This window comes from Orbicella franksi, chromosome 4, assembly GCF_964199315.1.
Source record: "Orbicella franksi chromosome 4, jaOrbFran1.1, whole genome shotgun sequence".
Lineage (NCBI taxonomy): Eukaryota > Metazoa > Cnidaria > Anthozoa > Scleractinia > Merulinidae > Orbicella > Orbicella franksi.
Genome location: NC_138148.1, coordinates 4,816,216 through 4,833,085, shown reverse-complemented (window position 1 = coordinate 4,833,085; position 16,870 = coordinate 4,816,216). Strand labels below are relative to the sequence as shown.

The window sequence follows — 16,870 nt, the reverse complement described above, 5'->3', positions numbered from 1 at the left end:
TGAGGTACAACTCTGTTGCAGAGAACTTTCGAAGAACTGCCTGCGGCGCGCCATGAAGTTTTCTGAAGTCGATCATTTCAGAAATGCCATCTTTGTAGCTCCCCTCAGCGTTTTCTTATTATTATTTCTTTAAGTGACTGTCGCTCTTAATGAAACAATGCTCTGTCTATAACTGGCACCGTTACTACTTATATTTCTTTTTATATTTATATCCGTATGTTTTTTTTCTTTCTACCTCTTCTTTTCTTTATTTTTCTTACAAGCGATTTAAAGCGTAATAATTCTTGTAACTACTCAGCTCGTTTAGTTTTTATTATTTTGAGTAGTTTTTCTTTGCTTATTTAAGTTGAATGTACTTTGCTGTATGATATTCTCTGTATTATGCAAAATAAAATGGTTGTTGTTGTTGTTGTTGTTCCTAAATGACCAATTTGGGAACAAGCTGTTCCATTCACAGATAGGAATTCGGAACAAAACGGTCCTAGATTATCAATTTGAGAACAATATGTTCCTTTCACAGATAGGAATTCGGAACGAAACGGTCCCAAATGACCAACTATATGGAACAAATTGTTCCATTCACAGATGGGAACTCGGAACAAAACGATCCTAAATTATCAATTTGGGAACAAATTGTTCCATTCACAGATAGGAATTCGGAACAAAACAGTGCTAAATGACAAATTATGGAACAAATTGTTCCATTTACAGATAGGAACTCGGAACAAAACAGTCCTAAATTACCAATTTGGGAACAAAGTGTTCCATACACAGATAGAAATTCGGAACAAAAGAGTCCTAATTTGTCAATTTAGGAACAATGTGTTCCATTTACAGTTGGGAACTCGGAACGAAACGTTTCTGATTTACACTAGAGTGAACGTTTTGTTCCTACTGCGTAAGAAGGCTGATCCTCTTATAGTTAACAGAAACACGAAACCGGGGAACAGTCGATACTAGAGGAACGTTCCTTTTGACATCTCGGAACGGCCAGCGAAACTTAAAATCAGAGAAAAAACAGGGAAAACTTAAGATAAGATAAGCGCTTACGTGAAATAGAAGCAATCTTCAAAATCTGATTAACTTTATCTCGCTTAAAGGCAGCAAAACATGCAAAGGTGAGATTTTGGGAAATGTATAGGACGAGGACGAGGATTATGCTGTGCTGTTGCAATTAGGAATGGAATTTAGAAAAAAAAGCACAGATTCGTCACCCTCACCTTGTCCCTCAGGTTTAGAGCGCCGCACTTGTATGGGCAGGTTAATGGACGTAATTTACATTTTTCTCGGACATGATCCTAAAAGTAAAAAGAAAAATTGATATCTCTCAATTCTCATAACATCACCTGCGTATACAATTTTTGGTACAATAGGCTAAAAGCATCACATTTGTTTTTCAGAAAACGGCAAAACCTTGCTTCTTTGCCGCAGTGGAGTTGAATAACTGCACGTGTTTTGTATATATAAAAAATATATTGCCATTCCAAAATATGGAGAGTTTCATGTTTTTGTAACCATCTCATTTTTCAATAGTTAACAAACATTTTGGCCCATATTTTAGCGATTTTCTTAGTGACTCTTACTCATAATCAGTTGGAAAAGCTATCTTACAAATCTGCGAAACGAAGAGCTTATTCTAATTTTTCCGCGTGAAGAAAAAGGACAAACTCTTAGAGTGGAAGTGAAGAGCAAATGATTTCATGAGTTTGACGAGCCAATCAGGGCGCGAGAAATGCACTGTACATCATTTTGGTATATACTAAGACAAGTATTTCAGTATTTGCATGCTGACAACATGTGATCACTTTTAATTTTCCAGTTATATTTAATAAATGAATTGTAGGAAATTACACAATTAACGCAATCCAATGAGGAAGAACTGATCATGAAAAATTCCTTTATTTATTAAGAAACCAATTTGAAGGTTTGTTGAGTGCATACTGACTGGTTTCAAGATCGATCATTCAGCTCAAACTGTATCTAGTTAAAGTTTCACAATATATTTAAGTATAGCTCTCATCGGTTTATTGTTACCTCCATTTGACACTTTGGGTGTGGCTCACTGCAGAATTCACACAGTATAATCCTCCACTGGCACGTGACACTCACGTGTTCACTGAGGTCTTTGCTTTTCAATATAACTGGACAGTTTTCATTGGTGCAGGGAACATCTCTAAAAGGGCAGGGTGCCAAGTGAGTCTGTCGGAGAACCAACACGCTTTAGTTAAGATCGTTTACCTTCAAAACATCAATTCTTCACCGTCGACTATATTATTTACAGCAAGTCAACCATCATTCATTTGAAAACTCATACGTCACAGCACGCCTTTGTCTACTCTATACTTAGTGCGTACGTGTACGTACGCGCTTTTTTCACTTCTTGAAGATGGGCTAAACCCGAAACGTCTAGTTTACATGTACGCTACTATTTCACACTTTCAAGAGCTTTTTCAGCCTTATGTTTAGTTCATCGTGATGTCGACCTGAGTTGGAAGTTGACTTCCAGAGGGAGATTGATTGTTCGAATTTGATGGTGCTATTTCTCCTTCCACTGATATTAAACAAACAATCTGTACCTCTTTATATCTTAATTCACCAGTCCACTCACAACCATCACTTGGACATTTTATGATTAACGATAGAACCTTCCGCTCGGTTGCTTTGTCCGGAAAGATATCCTAAAAAGGAACAGAAAGTCTATGACTACTGAGGGATCGAATGGTACAATTTCATAAAGAACTCTGAATTATGCTCGAACACGTGCACTTTCGCCGAATGTAAGGAAGCATGCACATTGATCAATCATTACGAATGATTGCTTAAAAATTAATTAGCGATTACAGTTAAGTAATAAAACTAATTTCTAACAACAACCTTTAGGAGGAAGAGTGATCGGTCTATAGAAAGGGTTGAGAGAAGTTATAACCAAGGGTTTACGGTCATATAACCTGTTCAAAGGGTGGGGAATGGTCCCTCAAAAACTCTGGGTGTCACAAAATTTCACGGGCTCGCAGTGTCGCTTTTTAGGAGTTATGTGCATAGTCACGCGATTTCTTCACAACGCTGTCTCGCGATCTCGTTTCTTTGCATGGTTGAGGACGTCTCGAAGTCCCGTGATTGTTTGCTTGATTTTATAAATGACGTCTTCTCGTCACTAAGTATATTGAATTTTAATAACGCAACTTTCAATTTTTGCAAGAAAAGGTTAATCCGATTTTTTTCGCTAAAACGAATCTACATGTTACTTCAAATACTTCTGCGAAAACATTTGTGGATTCGCTTAAATCCTCGATTTTCTGTGCCCCGACGAAATCTCGAAAATAGCCCCAAAACACCGCCATTTTGTTTCACGACCGAGTTTGAGGAGAATGGGTCCAGCGGTTGTTGTGACGTCTACCCAGGAAGGTCGAATATTTCACGTCCTCTCATTTCCTTCAGGATGGTGCAATACACATTCGAAAAGTGCGCAGAAATGCCTTCCAGAAGTGCTATCGGCTGTTGCAGCAATATCCCAGATCTAAAAAAAGATATACTGTACAATTTACTAGCGATGATCGGTCAATGGTACAATAAAGACATAACGATGATTGATTTTGTCGAACCGAAACACGCGAACTGAGTCTGTGAGAACCATTGAAGAACTCTCACTGGAATTTGTTCCGCAGACTTTCAAATGCTATTTTCAAAATTTTCTGCTTAAAGCCAACCAGCAATTTGTCGCAATACTACCGACAACCTAAATCTTCCAGTCCCGCAGTATTTATAACATAGCCGGCAAACTTGTGTGATCAATCAAGAAGCGTTACGAGCAAATATACTGATGTGTAAGTAGGTCGCAACTGTACGCCGCCAACCAGCACTTATTTCTCTTTCGATTTAGATAAAAGTCGAAGATTAATCCTGTAGAGTTACATGATAACAAAATTGTAACACTCACAGAGTTTTTCGAAGGTTTTGGAAATCAGCAGTGCGGCAAACATTCTATACATTAGTGTCGAAAATATGACTGCGTAACATTATGTGCGGACCGCATAGGGAACACATCCTTTTCGTTTATCCGCCGAATTTCACTGCAAACTTTGAAAAAAATTTACACTGGTTATTTGGAGTTACGACTTAAAACGTGTGGCTATGTGAAATCGGTAATTGCATGAAATGTTTCCTTCCGCCTTGTTTCCCGTAGCTTAAAAAATACAAGTCCAAACAATTCTACGATTTTCAATCGATCGAAGCCAGTGTTCTGGAGGCCATCAAGTCTCGAAAACTGTAACACTTACGTCGCTCCTATAAACATGAAGCATTCCAGAAAGTAAAACACAAACTGGATTTAATAGAACAACCATACCTTGACAAAATACATTCTCGCTAAGGACAAATGTAAACGGGCTTTAAACACCCGTGGGAATCTTATGTTTAGTTGACGAAATTACCATCCAAAGCAGTCCTTGAGTTTTCTTTCCTGCTTTTCGTTTGCCTGCTCCTCCACTTCGTATCTAGCTTTCCATTCCTAATATACAAGCAGCTCGTCCGCAAAGAAGTCTTCCCCGTCGTCGCTTGAAATGTTGCAAATTGTTCTCAAAGCTCTAAGCAGTGAGTTCACAGTTGTCGAACGTGCTCGATCGAAGTTTATTTCGGCGTCCTCCGAATCGAAACCTAAATCTGACTCCAGTGACGAAAAAGAAGTGATTCTGAAACAAAACTTGGACGTTTTAGTCCCAAAATATATTGGAACGATTAGTTTTGTCTTCCATTTTCTCGAGCAAATACAGAGAGCTGACTGAGGCGCCATTATGTTTGGTTCCTGGGTAGACAACATCAGCAACCACCGCCCCAGACTCCCTGAAACGCGGTCGTGTAACACTTCAGGCGCGACGTTGAAAGGGCATAGAAAATCGAGGATTCAACCAAATTCAAAACTTTTTTCGCCCAAATGCTTAAATAAACAAGAGGATTCGTTTTAGCGAAAAAAAATTTGGGGTAAGGTGAAGTTTTAAGACTCTAACGGGCCCTATTCCAATGAAACAAACACCTATGGTTATGGACTTGTGCACATTAAAATGCATTTAATATACCTCATGGTTCAAGGCCTGCCTGTCCGCGGGACAAGTTAAAGGTTCGCCTACTTGCCTGTTAAAAAAGAAATGATAAGAAGAAAATGAAAGTAATTCCTCAGCCCTACTTCATAAATTAATACCGTGCAAATTACTAGTTCCTTGTTTTCAGACCGTTATGCTTTATCTACGGAGATTTTGTACGCGCCTACATTCTTCTGACTTAAGTGATCCCTCTCGCTGGGTCCCAAATTAAAGCGCGGAGGGTAAGAAGGGGGGGGGGGAGGGGGAGATGTCCCTGGAGCCCTGAAGCCCGAACGTTTTGGCTGCTGAGCCTGGAGCCCCCTCATTTCACAGCGCGGAGCCCTGATCTTTTTTAGATAAGAAGTCGGGAGCCTTGAAAGCTTTTCTGTGAAGCCCGGACCCCGAAGTATTAAGATTCAATCAGTTTTAGTGCCCAGTAAAGGCATTTACTGAAGACAAAGTGCAAGAGATAAGAGAAACATGCTTTTCTTTTCCCATTTGTTCAGTGTGTTGCGCAATTATCATATTCCCATTTCTTAATTTAAAGTATCTTCTCTTGAGACGAAGCAAATAAAGTTGTGTTTTTATGATCTGTTTTGGCGTTATTGCTGTTGCGCACGGCTGGAATATGTGGAGAGTATTTAGACGAGAGCAACAACTTTGATCAATTCATGCTAATTCCTATTTTTTTTGGAAATTCTCCGGTAAATGACTTCAATTATGAAATTAAAGTTCCTTCTGAATTCGGTGCACAGTAATCGTGGATTTAAATTTTTGATTGCCGAATCAAAACTTGAAAAAACGTCGCGCACATGTATTTAGTAACTTATCTTACTTACATGCTTCAACCGCTGAGATTGATAGTAAGTTTAATAGGAGAGAGTATGGATTTAATTATTAACTAGTGAGACAATCTCAGATAGTGCAGAGTGTAATGCATAGTTCTGACGCAGTACTCTTGACACAGTTCCTATATAACCCCTACCATTCACTCCTGGTTTGTACTGACCTTGCTAGTCAGCTAGGGATTTTGATGAGACATAATCTTAGCAGTGTGTATATTTCATGCGGGTATTTTTATTCACAGTCCAAGAATAACTAACAATTAATTACCGTTTGTCAAGACACCTCTCGAATTTTACTGTAGTGTTTTACGTTGATTTTTGCGGCTAGGTGGAAAACGCGGGGCCGAGGTCCCGGGGTGTGGAAAACGCGGGATCTGGTGGAAAACGCGGGGTCTGGTGGAAAACATGGAGTCTGAGTCGAAAACACGGGGGAAACGTTTTTCCCCCAAAATATGAATTTTCCTCGCTAAAATGAGAAGTCGAAATTTTGTTATTGCAATGAAAATCACGGCTTGAAACGCGTTCCTCAAACATTTCGTGAGAAAGAAAACCATTCAAGAGCCAACGTGCCGTGCAGTGGTTTTCTTTTGTATGGGGCGTCTATATTATTTTTCGCAGTAACCTGCGTGGATTTTTGTTGTACCTTTTGAAAAAATATTGAAATAATAAAGATTGTTTTGCTTAGTATCTTTAATCATGAAAAGCGACAGTTCCCGTATTTTCTCGATTAAAAGGCGGTTACCTGTAAGTAGGACCTCAAGAAATGGCAACAAAAATTACCATAGAATATAAAGAATAAACAAATAAAATATGCCTGGCCCAGCCGGGCCAAATTTGAAACAAAAGCTAAAGAGGTTTAAAGGATTATTAATCGAGAAAATACAAATTCTGTTGTTCCTTTAAATAAAACAGAAGTCGGCCCCTTACTGTAGTTGCTTGCGTTAATTTCAGCGCGAATAATCTCCACTCTTACGAATGTGGATTTCGTTTTCGCAGTCTCCTTACACACGAGTTTACAAAAAAATGTTGTTCTAGTGAAATCAAAATGTTATTCCCTTTACATTAAATATCGACTGGGACCTCACTAGCGATTCATAAATGATGAGACTCCAGGTTTATAATTACTTCTGTCGTATTGTACATTGGGGACCGGTCATTATTTATCGCCTGGGAGGGCGGGGAGGGGGGGGGGGGGGCGCGTTGACGTAGGATTTTTTGGGGGCGATCATTCGATTTTTAGAATGACAGAAGGGGGGATCAGTCGTAACTGAGAGCCCAAACGGGAGGATCACTAAATGTCACATGCCCGTACAGACTTGGTGGATGGCTTTTTGGCACTCTAAAAAGAAACTTTGCAGTTTCCAAACACTTGGGATGGTTAGTTGCTGTTATGCCAATTGACATCAGACCACATCAGTCACGGGGCTCTCAGTAGAACGGCGGAATTCTACCGGCTATAAAATCGAATGTAGCCACATGTTCTGGTCATTGAAATTTGTATACATATAACAATAAATTAGAACTTACAGACTGAGACGTTTCAAGAAGAAAATAGTATTTTTATTAAAGAGGTGAAACAACGCTACTTGCTACATCTAATTTTATAAATCATAAACAACTCATTTTCCCTAACACTTTCCCTCCAAAATGCAGGAAATCGCATCTTTGGCCAACAAAAATTTCAAATTTTCTTGGGGAACTTACCCCCGGACCCCGTACGCTGGCTTGTCCCTTCGGGCGAATCGGACCTCACTTTAATTTATGTCGCCTGTTATTCTTTATTCGACGCCTGTAAAAACTTCTGTTAGAACCCTGATCAGATATCGGGAAGACACGGATCAAGAGACTGCACCGTGGCGGCTTCATTAATCTGTAAGTCAGCATCATGTTTAGAAATATTACTGTCATATGACCGTTAAAAGCACTAAATATATATGTCGAAAGGTGAATATGTGTGCGAAGACATCGATGGGGGATCATGAAATTTATTAATAGCTATGAGGGGGATACTTCAATAAAATAACATTTAAATGGGGGATCAGCGAAATGTTACTGTCTTTAGCCGAAAATCCCCCGCCATCCCCCAGGCGATAAACAATGACCGGCCGAAAGTGATTATTTGTATAGAAAGGCTTTTTCATAGTTTAAGATGGTAAGCAAAAAAATCTTTATTATTTAATTATTTCTTTTTCAAAGGTACCAAAAAAAACAAAAAAGAAGAAAAAAAGAAGAAAAAAAGAAAAAACCACGCAAGTTACTGAGAAAAATAACATAGACGCCCCATGCAAAAGAAAACCGCTGCACGGCACGTTGGTTCTTGCTTGGTTTTCTTTGTCACGAAATGTTTAATTTGCTTTAATCGAAAAACGCCGAGAAGCGGAATTGATTTTCACTGCAATTTTAAAATAATAAAATTTCGACTTCTCATTTTAGTGAGGAAAATTCATATTTTCTCGAAAAAACGTTTCCTCCGTGTTTTCCTCTTAGATCCCGTGTTTTTCACGTACACCCCGCGTTTTCCACCACACCCCGCGTTTTCCACGTAGACCCCGCGTTTTCCACCACACCCCGCGTTTTCCACGTAGAGCCCGCGTTTTCCACCAGTCCCAACGTTTTCCACGTAGACGCCGCGTTTTCCACCAGACCCCGCGTTTTCCACACTCCGCGTTTTCCACACCCTGCGTTTTCCACACCCCGGTATCCCGTGCCCCGAGACCTCGGCCCCGTGTTTTCCACCTAGCCGATTTTTGCTCATTTTAAATTTAATAATACATTTAAGTTGCCAACGTGACAATTATACTCTTCACGAAAACGTTTGTAGCTTGATACTTGTGTTTTCCTCGCAAAGGTATGTAACCTAAAATTCTTGTTTTCTCGAAAACACAGGGAAGATGTGCTAGTATTCTTTTCACAGCTTGAGATAAATGGAAGAAAGTTGAATGTCGGATGAAGAAATGGAAGAGGAACGATTTGCTTTATTTAAAACGCATTTTTTTTTTTTTTTTTTTTTTTTTTTGACCGATAAACAGGAACTAATCTAATTATCAAATTGTCACGGAACAAGACGGTCTGTTTCCACTTTTGGCGTTAACAATAAAACCACTTAAATTTAAACTACACGCTGATATCGATTAATACAACTGAGGAGCGTTTCAACGAGAGGTATTGAAAGTCAACAACGCTACTTGACCGAGATTATATCCTTCATCGGTGAACGATTCCCCTCAAAAGACTGATAAAGTTTATGCTTTCAGTAGGTGCCACGGAGTCTGCAGCAATATTTGAGCAGTTTCCTGGGTTTTTCAATTTGACAAGTTTTAATGCCACTTACTCGGGAGAGTTTCGGCTGCGGGTATGAACATTTTGGACTCTTTGATGGAGACAATTAAAGGATGAAATAAGCGCACTAATGTAGTTTGCAAACAATAGATGGTATTTCTTGAACCAAGTTAGACGTAATTCCAAAAGACACGCAGTCACAGTAACATCCTCTTATCGTGCTAACGATGCTAGAACGCATGCTTATGACTTATTAGGGTTCTACCACAAGGAAAAGCGCTCAACGTTAGTGTGTGATCTTGTATGAAATGTATCTTCCACCTGATGTATGAAGTTGACACTAACGCTTATTAATCTGCGCATGCGTCTAGAGCAAATATTGGTTTTGTTCTAAAGAGAAAAGTACCACAAGGAGAGCAAGGGGCTTTCTGAAACAAATATAGAGCTTTTTGAAGTAAACAAAGAAGTAAGGTAGGTACATGCACCGCCCATTTTACTTAGTGCTCACAAGTACCTACCCCCATCCTAACCCCCCTTCCTGCAAGCCTAACTAATTAATTGAACTTAATTAATTAAACAAACATTAAAGTTTACACCTTATTTCCATAGTGCCATAGTGCCATAGTGCTTTAGCGACGTCAACCCCCAAAACATCCCAATAGTGCACTCTGCACTAAAAATGCTTTCCGCTAATAAAATACAAATTAAGTCTCTTTTTTCTGGATTTTTTAATTTGTTAATCAATAGATTTTTGTAACGATGTACTTATTTTAATAATAACACTGACAAAAGTTCAAATGAGGCCTGAAACTACTATGAAATTGATGTTAAAATCCTTTAAAATCCAAACTTTTTTGATGCGATCCACGGCATCATCAGGGTTAAGAAAAATATTCCGCGTAAGGCTTCTATACAAATGGAAAGTAAAAATGTGTGAAAAGAGTAGGAATGTAAATTGTATAAAACAAATATGGTAAGGTACAAATGTGAGTAAGAAATAAAATATTTTCCTGGAAATAGGATTTTTATGCCCTTTCTCTGCTTGTGTATTGTTTCATTCAGAGAGGGCCTGGGACCGGCAGGAGAGATATTAGTACAATGCAGTCGACCCCCCTGTAAAGGTTTCGCGTAGATCACATGACCTACCAAGCCATGTGCTTCTCATTGCGTCCCTGTTAGTCTGCGGTGCAAGGCGTGTTTTCGTACTCCCTCCTTCTCCCCAGGTCCTATCCACGGTTTTCCTTTCAAATATGTTTTAGTGTAAGCGTTTTTAGTGCCCACACTTTTACTGGGTCAAAATTCTTGTGAAAGATTGTCAAGGAAATTTGATGTTTGAATAAAAGCGGCTAAGGGCCTTTGCCCATAGCCATATTAGCCCAATCATTTGATATGTTTTATAGTAGCCCAGTAAACAGAGCTCAGGCAAGGCAGCACTGGGGTGTGTTCTTTTGGGGTGGAGGAAAAGGACACAAATGAGTAAATTATCTGATGGGTGAGTGTCGACACTATACAAAGAGTCTCTCTAAATATGCTGAAATAGTCATTAGAACAAAAGTATCCAACGAGTTATACTTATTTGAACTTCCCCTGTCTGCCCTGTCGAATCGCTGTTTTTTAACTGCCTGAAATTGAACGCTAGGGAAAAAAAGATAGAGTGCACAGCACACACGATATCAAGCACAAACTGACGAAATACCTGACAAGGTGCCGAAAACTAGCCTGTAAGAGCATCCCGTTTTTCTCCTCTTAAAAAACCAGATGCCCTCGCAGGCTAGCCGGAAACGGGCAAACGGTAGCGGATATGGCCACGTGACCAGTTTTCGCACCATTTATCAAGTTTTTCTTTTGTTTGCACCTTGTAAAGAAATACAAAAGAAAAATATAACAGTGCTAAACTTTTAATTCCATCTTATCCGCTGTCGATGGCGTTTTGCTAGCAGAGCGTTTTAGAATCATGTCGAGGAATCCTGACTTAAGGTGAATATTTCAATTTCTGGCTGAAATTGAAATAAGTATTTATGATGAAACAAATATTACATCAAGTTCATAGTATTAACAAATTAGATTTGACAGGACTTTCATAGTGCGGTGTATATATGGTTAATTATTCTGTCGATTTATCAATCAATTTTAGGCTTGTGCATATGTAACGGAAGTCTTAACGATTTTTTTCAATATTTTAGCTTTTTTAGCCAATTTTGGCCACTCCATATTCATTATATTTTAATATTTGTTTTCTGGTGATATACCTGTAAACTAGCTGGTGAACTATTGTAGTGCACCACCACAGCTAAGTATATATTCACATTAAACCAGTATTGTATTGTATCGTGTTTTTTTGGTAAGTTCCAGGTATTATTATACATTGAACCCACTATCTCTTTTCTGATTGGCCGAAAGCGTACAGTGAATTTTCGAAATCAGCGCCTTTGACGTCATCTCTGCCGAATTCGTTTCCTCAGAAACGAAACGGCATTATTTTCAGTTCAGGGGTGAACTATTTACATAGTGATTTGTAATATCCAATCAGAGTAAAGTTCGTAATTTGTTAATGTAAATACGGCGGCAAAATTTCATTAAAAACTCGGTGCATCGCAACAAAATGTGTCATTTGCAACATTCCAATGAAACTCTCATTTCTCGGTATTATCTTACACAAGAAAACTGCGAACTGGACTTGATAATGATAGTGAAAAAGAAATATTTTTTTGAAGTAGACACCGCAACACCACGCGATTTGTCCACCAATGCGATATTTTAAGCCGATGGAAGCAGTTAGTTTTGTTTAGTTCAACAAGGAAATGGTACTGTTTTCCGTTTCAGAATGATTTATTGACATAGTAAGTATGGATGTTATAAGGGTAAACGCTGGTAATTCGCAAGGTAAACATGTTCAACAAAAGTAACTTCTCGAAACTAAATTTTATTTCGTGACACGGAAAGAAAAGGAAATTAAAATGTCATGCGGGTAGAAATAATTGGCGACTTAAATGTTCCAAAGTCTTACTGAAACGATGTATTCTAGAGAAACGGAGATATCTGTTTCCGTGCTTGATTTAAATGTGATTAAGATCACAACTACAGCGACATAATTTTGGTCAAGCAGAACACTTGTCAGGAATAACAATCCCGCCCCTATTCTGTAGCTGTTTACGGGAAAAGAACACGCATTTAATTTGGTGCTTTTGGACAATACTACAGATACGATATACTGTGGAAGGTAACTAATTCATCGTATTGTAACTTAATTAACGTTGGTATATTGCAAAATAGGCACAATATTGCTGTTTTATGCTGTTTTATTGCTGTTTTAGGTTTTCTTCATATCGTAAGTGTCGACATTTTCCAGATTTAGTTGAATTTCTCGAAGTTCCCGCCACAATTTCAGTAGCTTTATTTCTTAGAGCGCGCTTTTAAAAATAAGAAAATTTGTATTTCGACATACCGTGGCATTTCAAGAGCTGGTTTCCATGAAAACACCGATAACACTTGTATTTTAGCTTCATAATATTCAAGCGAAAGTGGAGGAATAATTGCACAACTGTCGTCACAAATGAGGCGTCCTTTTTTTTGAAAAAGAAAAATATACTGCGTCACTGACAACGAAACGTAGAATGCCGCACCCATTCGAATCAAGGACTGCCCGGCACAGAAATGGAAAAATTATGCGTCAGATGCTTTTTCCTCTTAGGTCCGGTTCATACGTCGCATTTTCTGCCGTGTCGAATTCAATTCAATTAAGTGCGGCAGAAATGCGACTGTCGATTCATACGTCGCACTTGTGTCGAATTTAATTCAGAATTAATACTGTCGGGTATGTCGGTCAGCGGAAAATGTTTTAAACGTAGAGTATTCAATATGGCGGACGAAAATACTGAGCGACGAAGGACTTTAATTTTGCGAAAAATTGTCCGCCAATGGAACGAGAAGGAGGAGGCTGACAATGGAGCAGTATGTGAGCAGTATGTGAACTGGGCCTTAGGTCCGGTTCATACGTCGCATTTCTGCCGTGTCGAATTCAATTCAACGAATTAAATTCGACAGAAATTCGACGTCTGAATCGGGTGCCGCATTTCTGCCGCACGTTCGACTGGTCTTGTCGCATTATCCGACAGAAATGCGACACCGATTCAGACGTCGAATTTCTGCCGTGTCGAATCTAATGCATACATTATAGTAATGTATTGAGCATGCGTAAATGTTTTCCCGTCAAAGAATAAGAGGAAACTTGGCCATTCTCGACCCAATGCAACCTGAACATATTGTAACACATACTGCTCCGTTGTCAGCCTTGTCCTTCTCGTTCCATTGGCGGTCAATTTTTCGCAAAATTAAAGTCCTTCGTCGCTCAGTATTTTCGTCCGCCATATTAAATACCCTCCGTTTGAAACATTTTCCGCTGGCCGATATACCCGACAGTACAAATTCTGAATTAAGTGCGACACAAGTGCGACGTATGAATCGACAGTCGCATTTCTGCCGCACTTAATTGAATTGAATTCGACACGGCAGAAATGCGACGTATGAACTGGGCCTTAGCTTTATTGTTGGTTTTCAGTGTCACGCCATTCAAAATAGATCAAAATAAAAATCAAAACCGTTCAATAGATAAAATCCAGAACCTGAGAAAAGAAGGAAGGTAAATATGCAAAGACTCTCGCCAAGATTCAGGTCACAGCAATTTTTCGTATGCAAGATATGCGGAGAAACCTTTTTACCCAAATTTATAGAGATTTGTATGGAGACGCCATGCTGGTGCCCATCCCGGGGATGGGCACCAACATAGCGGCCGCAAACCAACAGAAACATCTGTCACTGAATTTTGCTACAAAAGCATGCATTTATCTCTCGAGGAACTCAAAAAGATTAAAATAATACTTTTTCTAATACATGAACTGTTCAGATAGCCAAATTCTCCGAAATAAGTCACATTTTTAACCAACGTGACAGCTCTCTCGGCCGTCATGTAAATGCCGCGTCACGCAAAAGTTTAGAAATTCAAGCGTAGTCTATCATAAAACCAAGAACCCATTCGGAGCAAAAATTTGTATGGATATTAGTTTTCAGCTGCTCTTATACATCATGGAAGCAAAATGTCAGGAGGATCAATAGTTTTGTAGTTTGAATTTTGGTGACGTCAAGTGAAAACCAGCAATTTAGCCTCACACACAATACTTTGAATTTTTGAAAAATTTGGTGGGGCTGTGCGGCCCGCTTCCCAAAGTACTTACCCTACTTAAGACCAAAGTCTGCGATTTATCTAACCTATTTATGGCCTGACCCTTAAATTAATACCCTGTTTCAGACCTGCCGTAGTTCTCTAGTTCAGAATGATGTTAAAGGTATTGTGAATGGCAGTTAGTTGCTGATCTTATCGATAATGATGAAAAAAAGTAGCTTCCTCTAAAAAAACATACCTAACTCAAGACTAGAGTGCAAAAACCATACCCAGTTTGAGACCAAAATGACCAATGTCGATACTCTACTTCTGACTAACACATGATGTCTTAAAAAAAAACATGTCCCTCTGACGCTGGACATCCCTATATAACCGATATAAGGGAGCACCCCTCCTCCCCTAGGGCAGAGTCAAAGTGAAGTATCACAAGTAAATACATTTCGAAGCGCGTTGACTGTAATAACTGATACATGTGTAGACAACTTAAATTAATTAGCCTTGTCTCTTTTACAATAGGTTCAGTACTAAACCTCACCCGGACGAAAAACCCCAGGCTCTGGCAACTGAGCAGATCAGTGCGGTGCAAAGCGGCGCATTAGCATATATCCCCTTCACCCCAGGACTTCTCATGCACAAGATATCAAAACCCCGGCCTTTCTCAGACTTTGAATATCTTTGCGGAAACGAAACAACATTTCTTTCTGAGAAATAGCTTCTTGTTTTCGTTCAAAGTATAATAAAACACTTGTTAGATTCGGTTTTTGTGATATCACAAAAACCTCATCCAATAATTGTTTAATATGAGACCACGAAATAAGCATTAATTTGCATTGTTTCATTCTGACTTAGAACCATTAAGTCGCCAATTATTTCTGTATGTTTGGTATTTTTATTTCCGTGGCACGAAATTAAATCTAGTTTCAAAAGTTATTTTTGCTGAACATGTTTACCTTGTCAATTACAAGCGTTGCCCCGATAACATTCATACTCACTATATCAATAAATCACTCTGAAACAAAACAAAACTAAACAATACTAACTGCTTCCATCGTCTTAAAATATCGCATTGGTGGACAAATTGCGTGGTGTACCGGTGTCTGTACCTCAAAAACATACTTCCTTTTCACTACAACTATCCGATTAGCAATCCAGTTTGTGTTTTTTTCTTGTATGTGTGTAACATAATAACGAGAAACGAGAGTTTCAATCGTAAAACTCTATTTTCGTACAAGCCAACAATTGAAATGTTGCAAATGCCACATTTTGTTGCGATGCAGCGAATTTTGCGCAAATTTTACCGCCGTATTTACATTAACAATGGGTCAATTTTGAACTTTACTCTGATTGGATATTACCTCCACTATTTAAATAGTTCACCCGCTGAACTGAAAACTATACCGTTTCGTTTCTGAGAAAACGAAACAAAATTAATTCCACCAACGTGTAAAATCAGTCATGCTTCTCCTTTCGCCGTCATTTTGTTCGTTTAATAAATTTTTCCAGAAGCAATTAAAGAACTTAATCGATATAACGAACTGATGCTAAATGTAAGGAAAAAGTGTCGTATAAAGCAAAAGCCATACATGATATGATCTTGTTACGCTTGATCGAGATCGCATCAAACGGAACATTTGCATAAAACAAGGACTGAATATCCTATCATTTCTCAGCCAACTGAATAGCCGGCAACTCTAGATCAGTCTGTTGATCAAATTTATATTGGCGATGCAAACTACGTCTTTTTTAGGTTATCCTTGTGTTTTTTGTTTTCTTAATGTCAGCGATGGACAGCCTACTAGCCTGAGTCCGGAGAAGAAAAGGTAATAAATTCACTGAAATTCTGTTGCTTATTTGAATAATTAATTAACGCTAGATATGAGATCTAAAGCGGTGACTATTGACGACTATTCGTCACTATTCGCCACTTTTCGCGACTGTTCCCCACTATTCGTACTATTCGAGACTATTCGCACTATTCGGGACTATTCGCTATTCGCTATTCGCGACTATTCGCTATTCGCTCTTCGGGTTTTCCAGACACCCAAATGATATATCAAACAAAGATTCTCGTCTTACACCCGCTTTCAGTGTTACATGCCATCTTTCGACATGCTATGTAACCTGACCTACGTCAAAATGTAAGCACAAGTGGCTTCTTTACGGTCGAACTCGACTTTTAATAATGAAGGATGGATTTATTTGACATCAAACTAAGGCTAGGAGCATCAAGAAAACATTCTGTGAGGGATAAATCGACTGCTTTGAATGTTTACATCTTTCGAATATTAACGGAGCGGTAGCGGCCAAATTCTACCAGAAGTCACTATTGAAATCCAATCGACTACACGAAAATCGTTTGAATTATCCCGTAAATCGGGAGTCCACAATCCTCTTCATTCATTTGAGGTCAGTAATTATCATATACTTGTCATTTGTTCCGCTAATAACCGGAAAAATTGCTAGTTTCACAGGTAAACGGTATTTCAGCCGTT

General features: G+C 38.8%; 2 protein-coding genes across 2 annotated transcripts in view; both read right to left on the bottom strand.

Moving 5' to 3' along the window:
* The window catches only part of LOC145484217 (TNF receptor-associated factor 6-like), a 204,127-nt gene that overhangs the window by 11,954 nt on the left and 175,303 nt on the right, over positions 1–16,870 (bottom strand). Inside the window, exons 3-5 of the mRNA XM_081462853.1 lie at positions 2,577–2,678; positions 2,035–2,199; positions 1,221–1,298 (exon numbers count right to left, since the gene is read on the bottom strand). Of these exons, the coding sequence (XP_081318979.1) occupies positions 1,221–1,298; positions 2,035–2,199; positions 2,577–2,678 (345 nt within the window). The remainder of the gene's footprint in view (positions 1–1,220; positions 1,299–2,034; positions 2,200–2,576; positions 2,679–16,870) is intronic.
* The window catches only part of LOC145484214 (TNF receptor-associated factor 5-like), an 82,652-nt gene that overhangs the window by 63,355 nt on the left and 2,427 nt on the right, over positions 1–16,870 (bottom strand). The window lies entirely within an intron of this gene.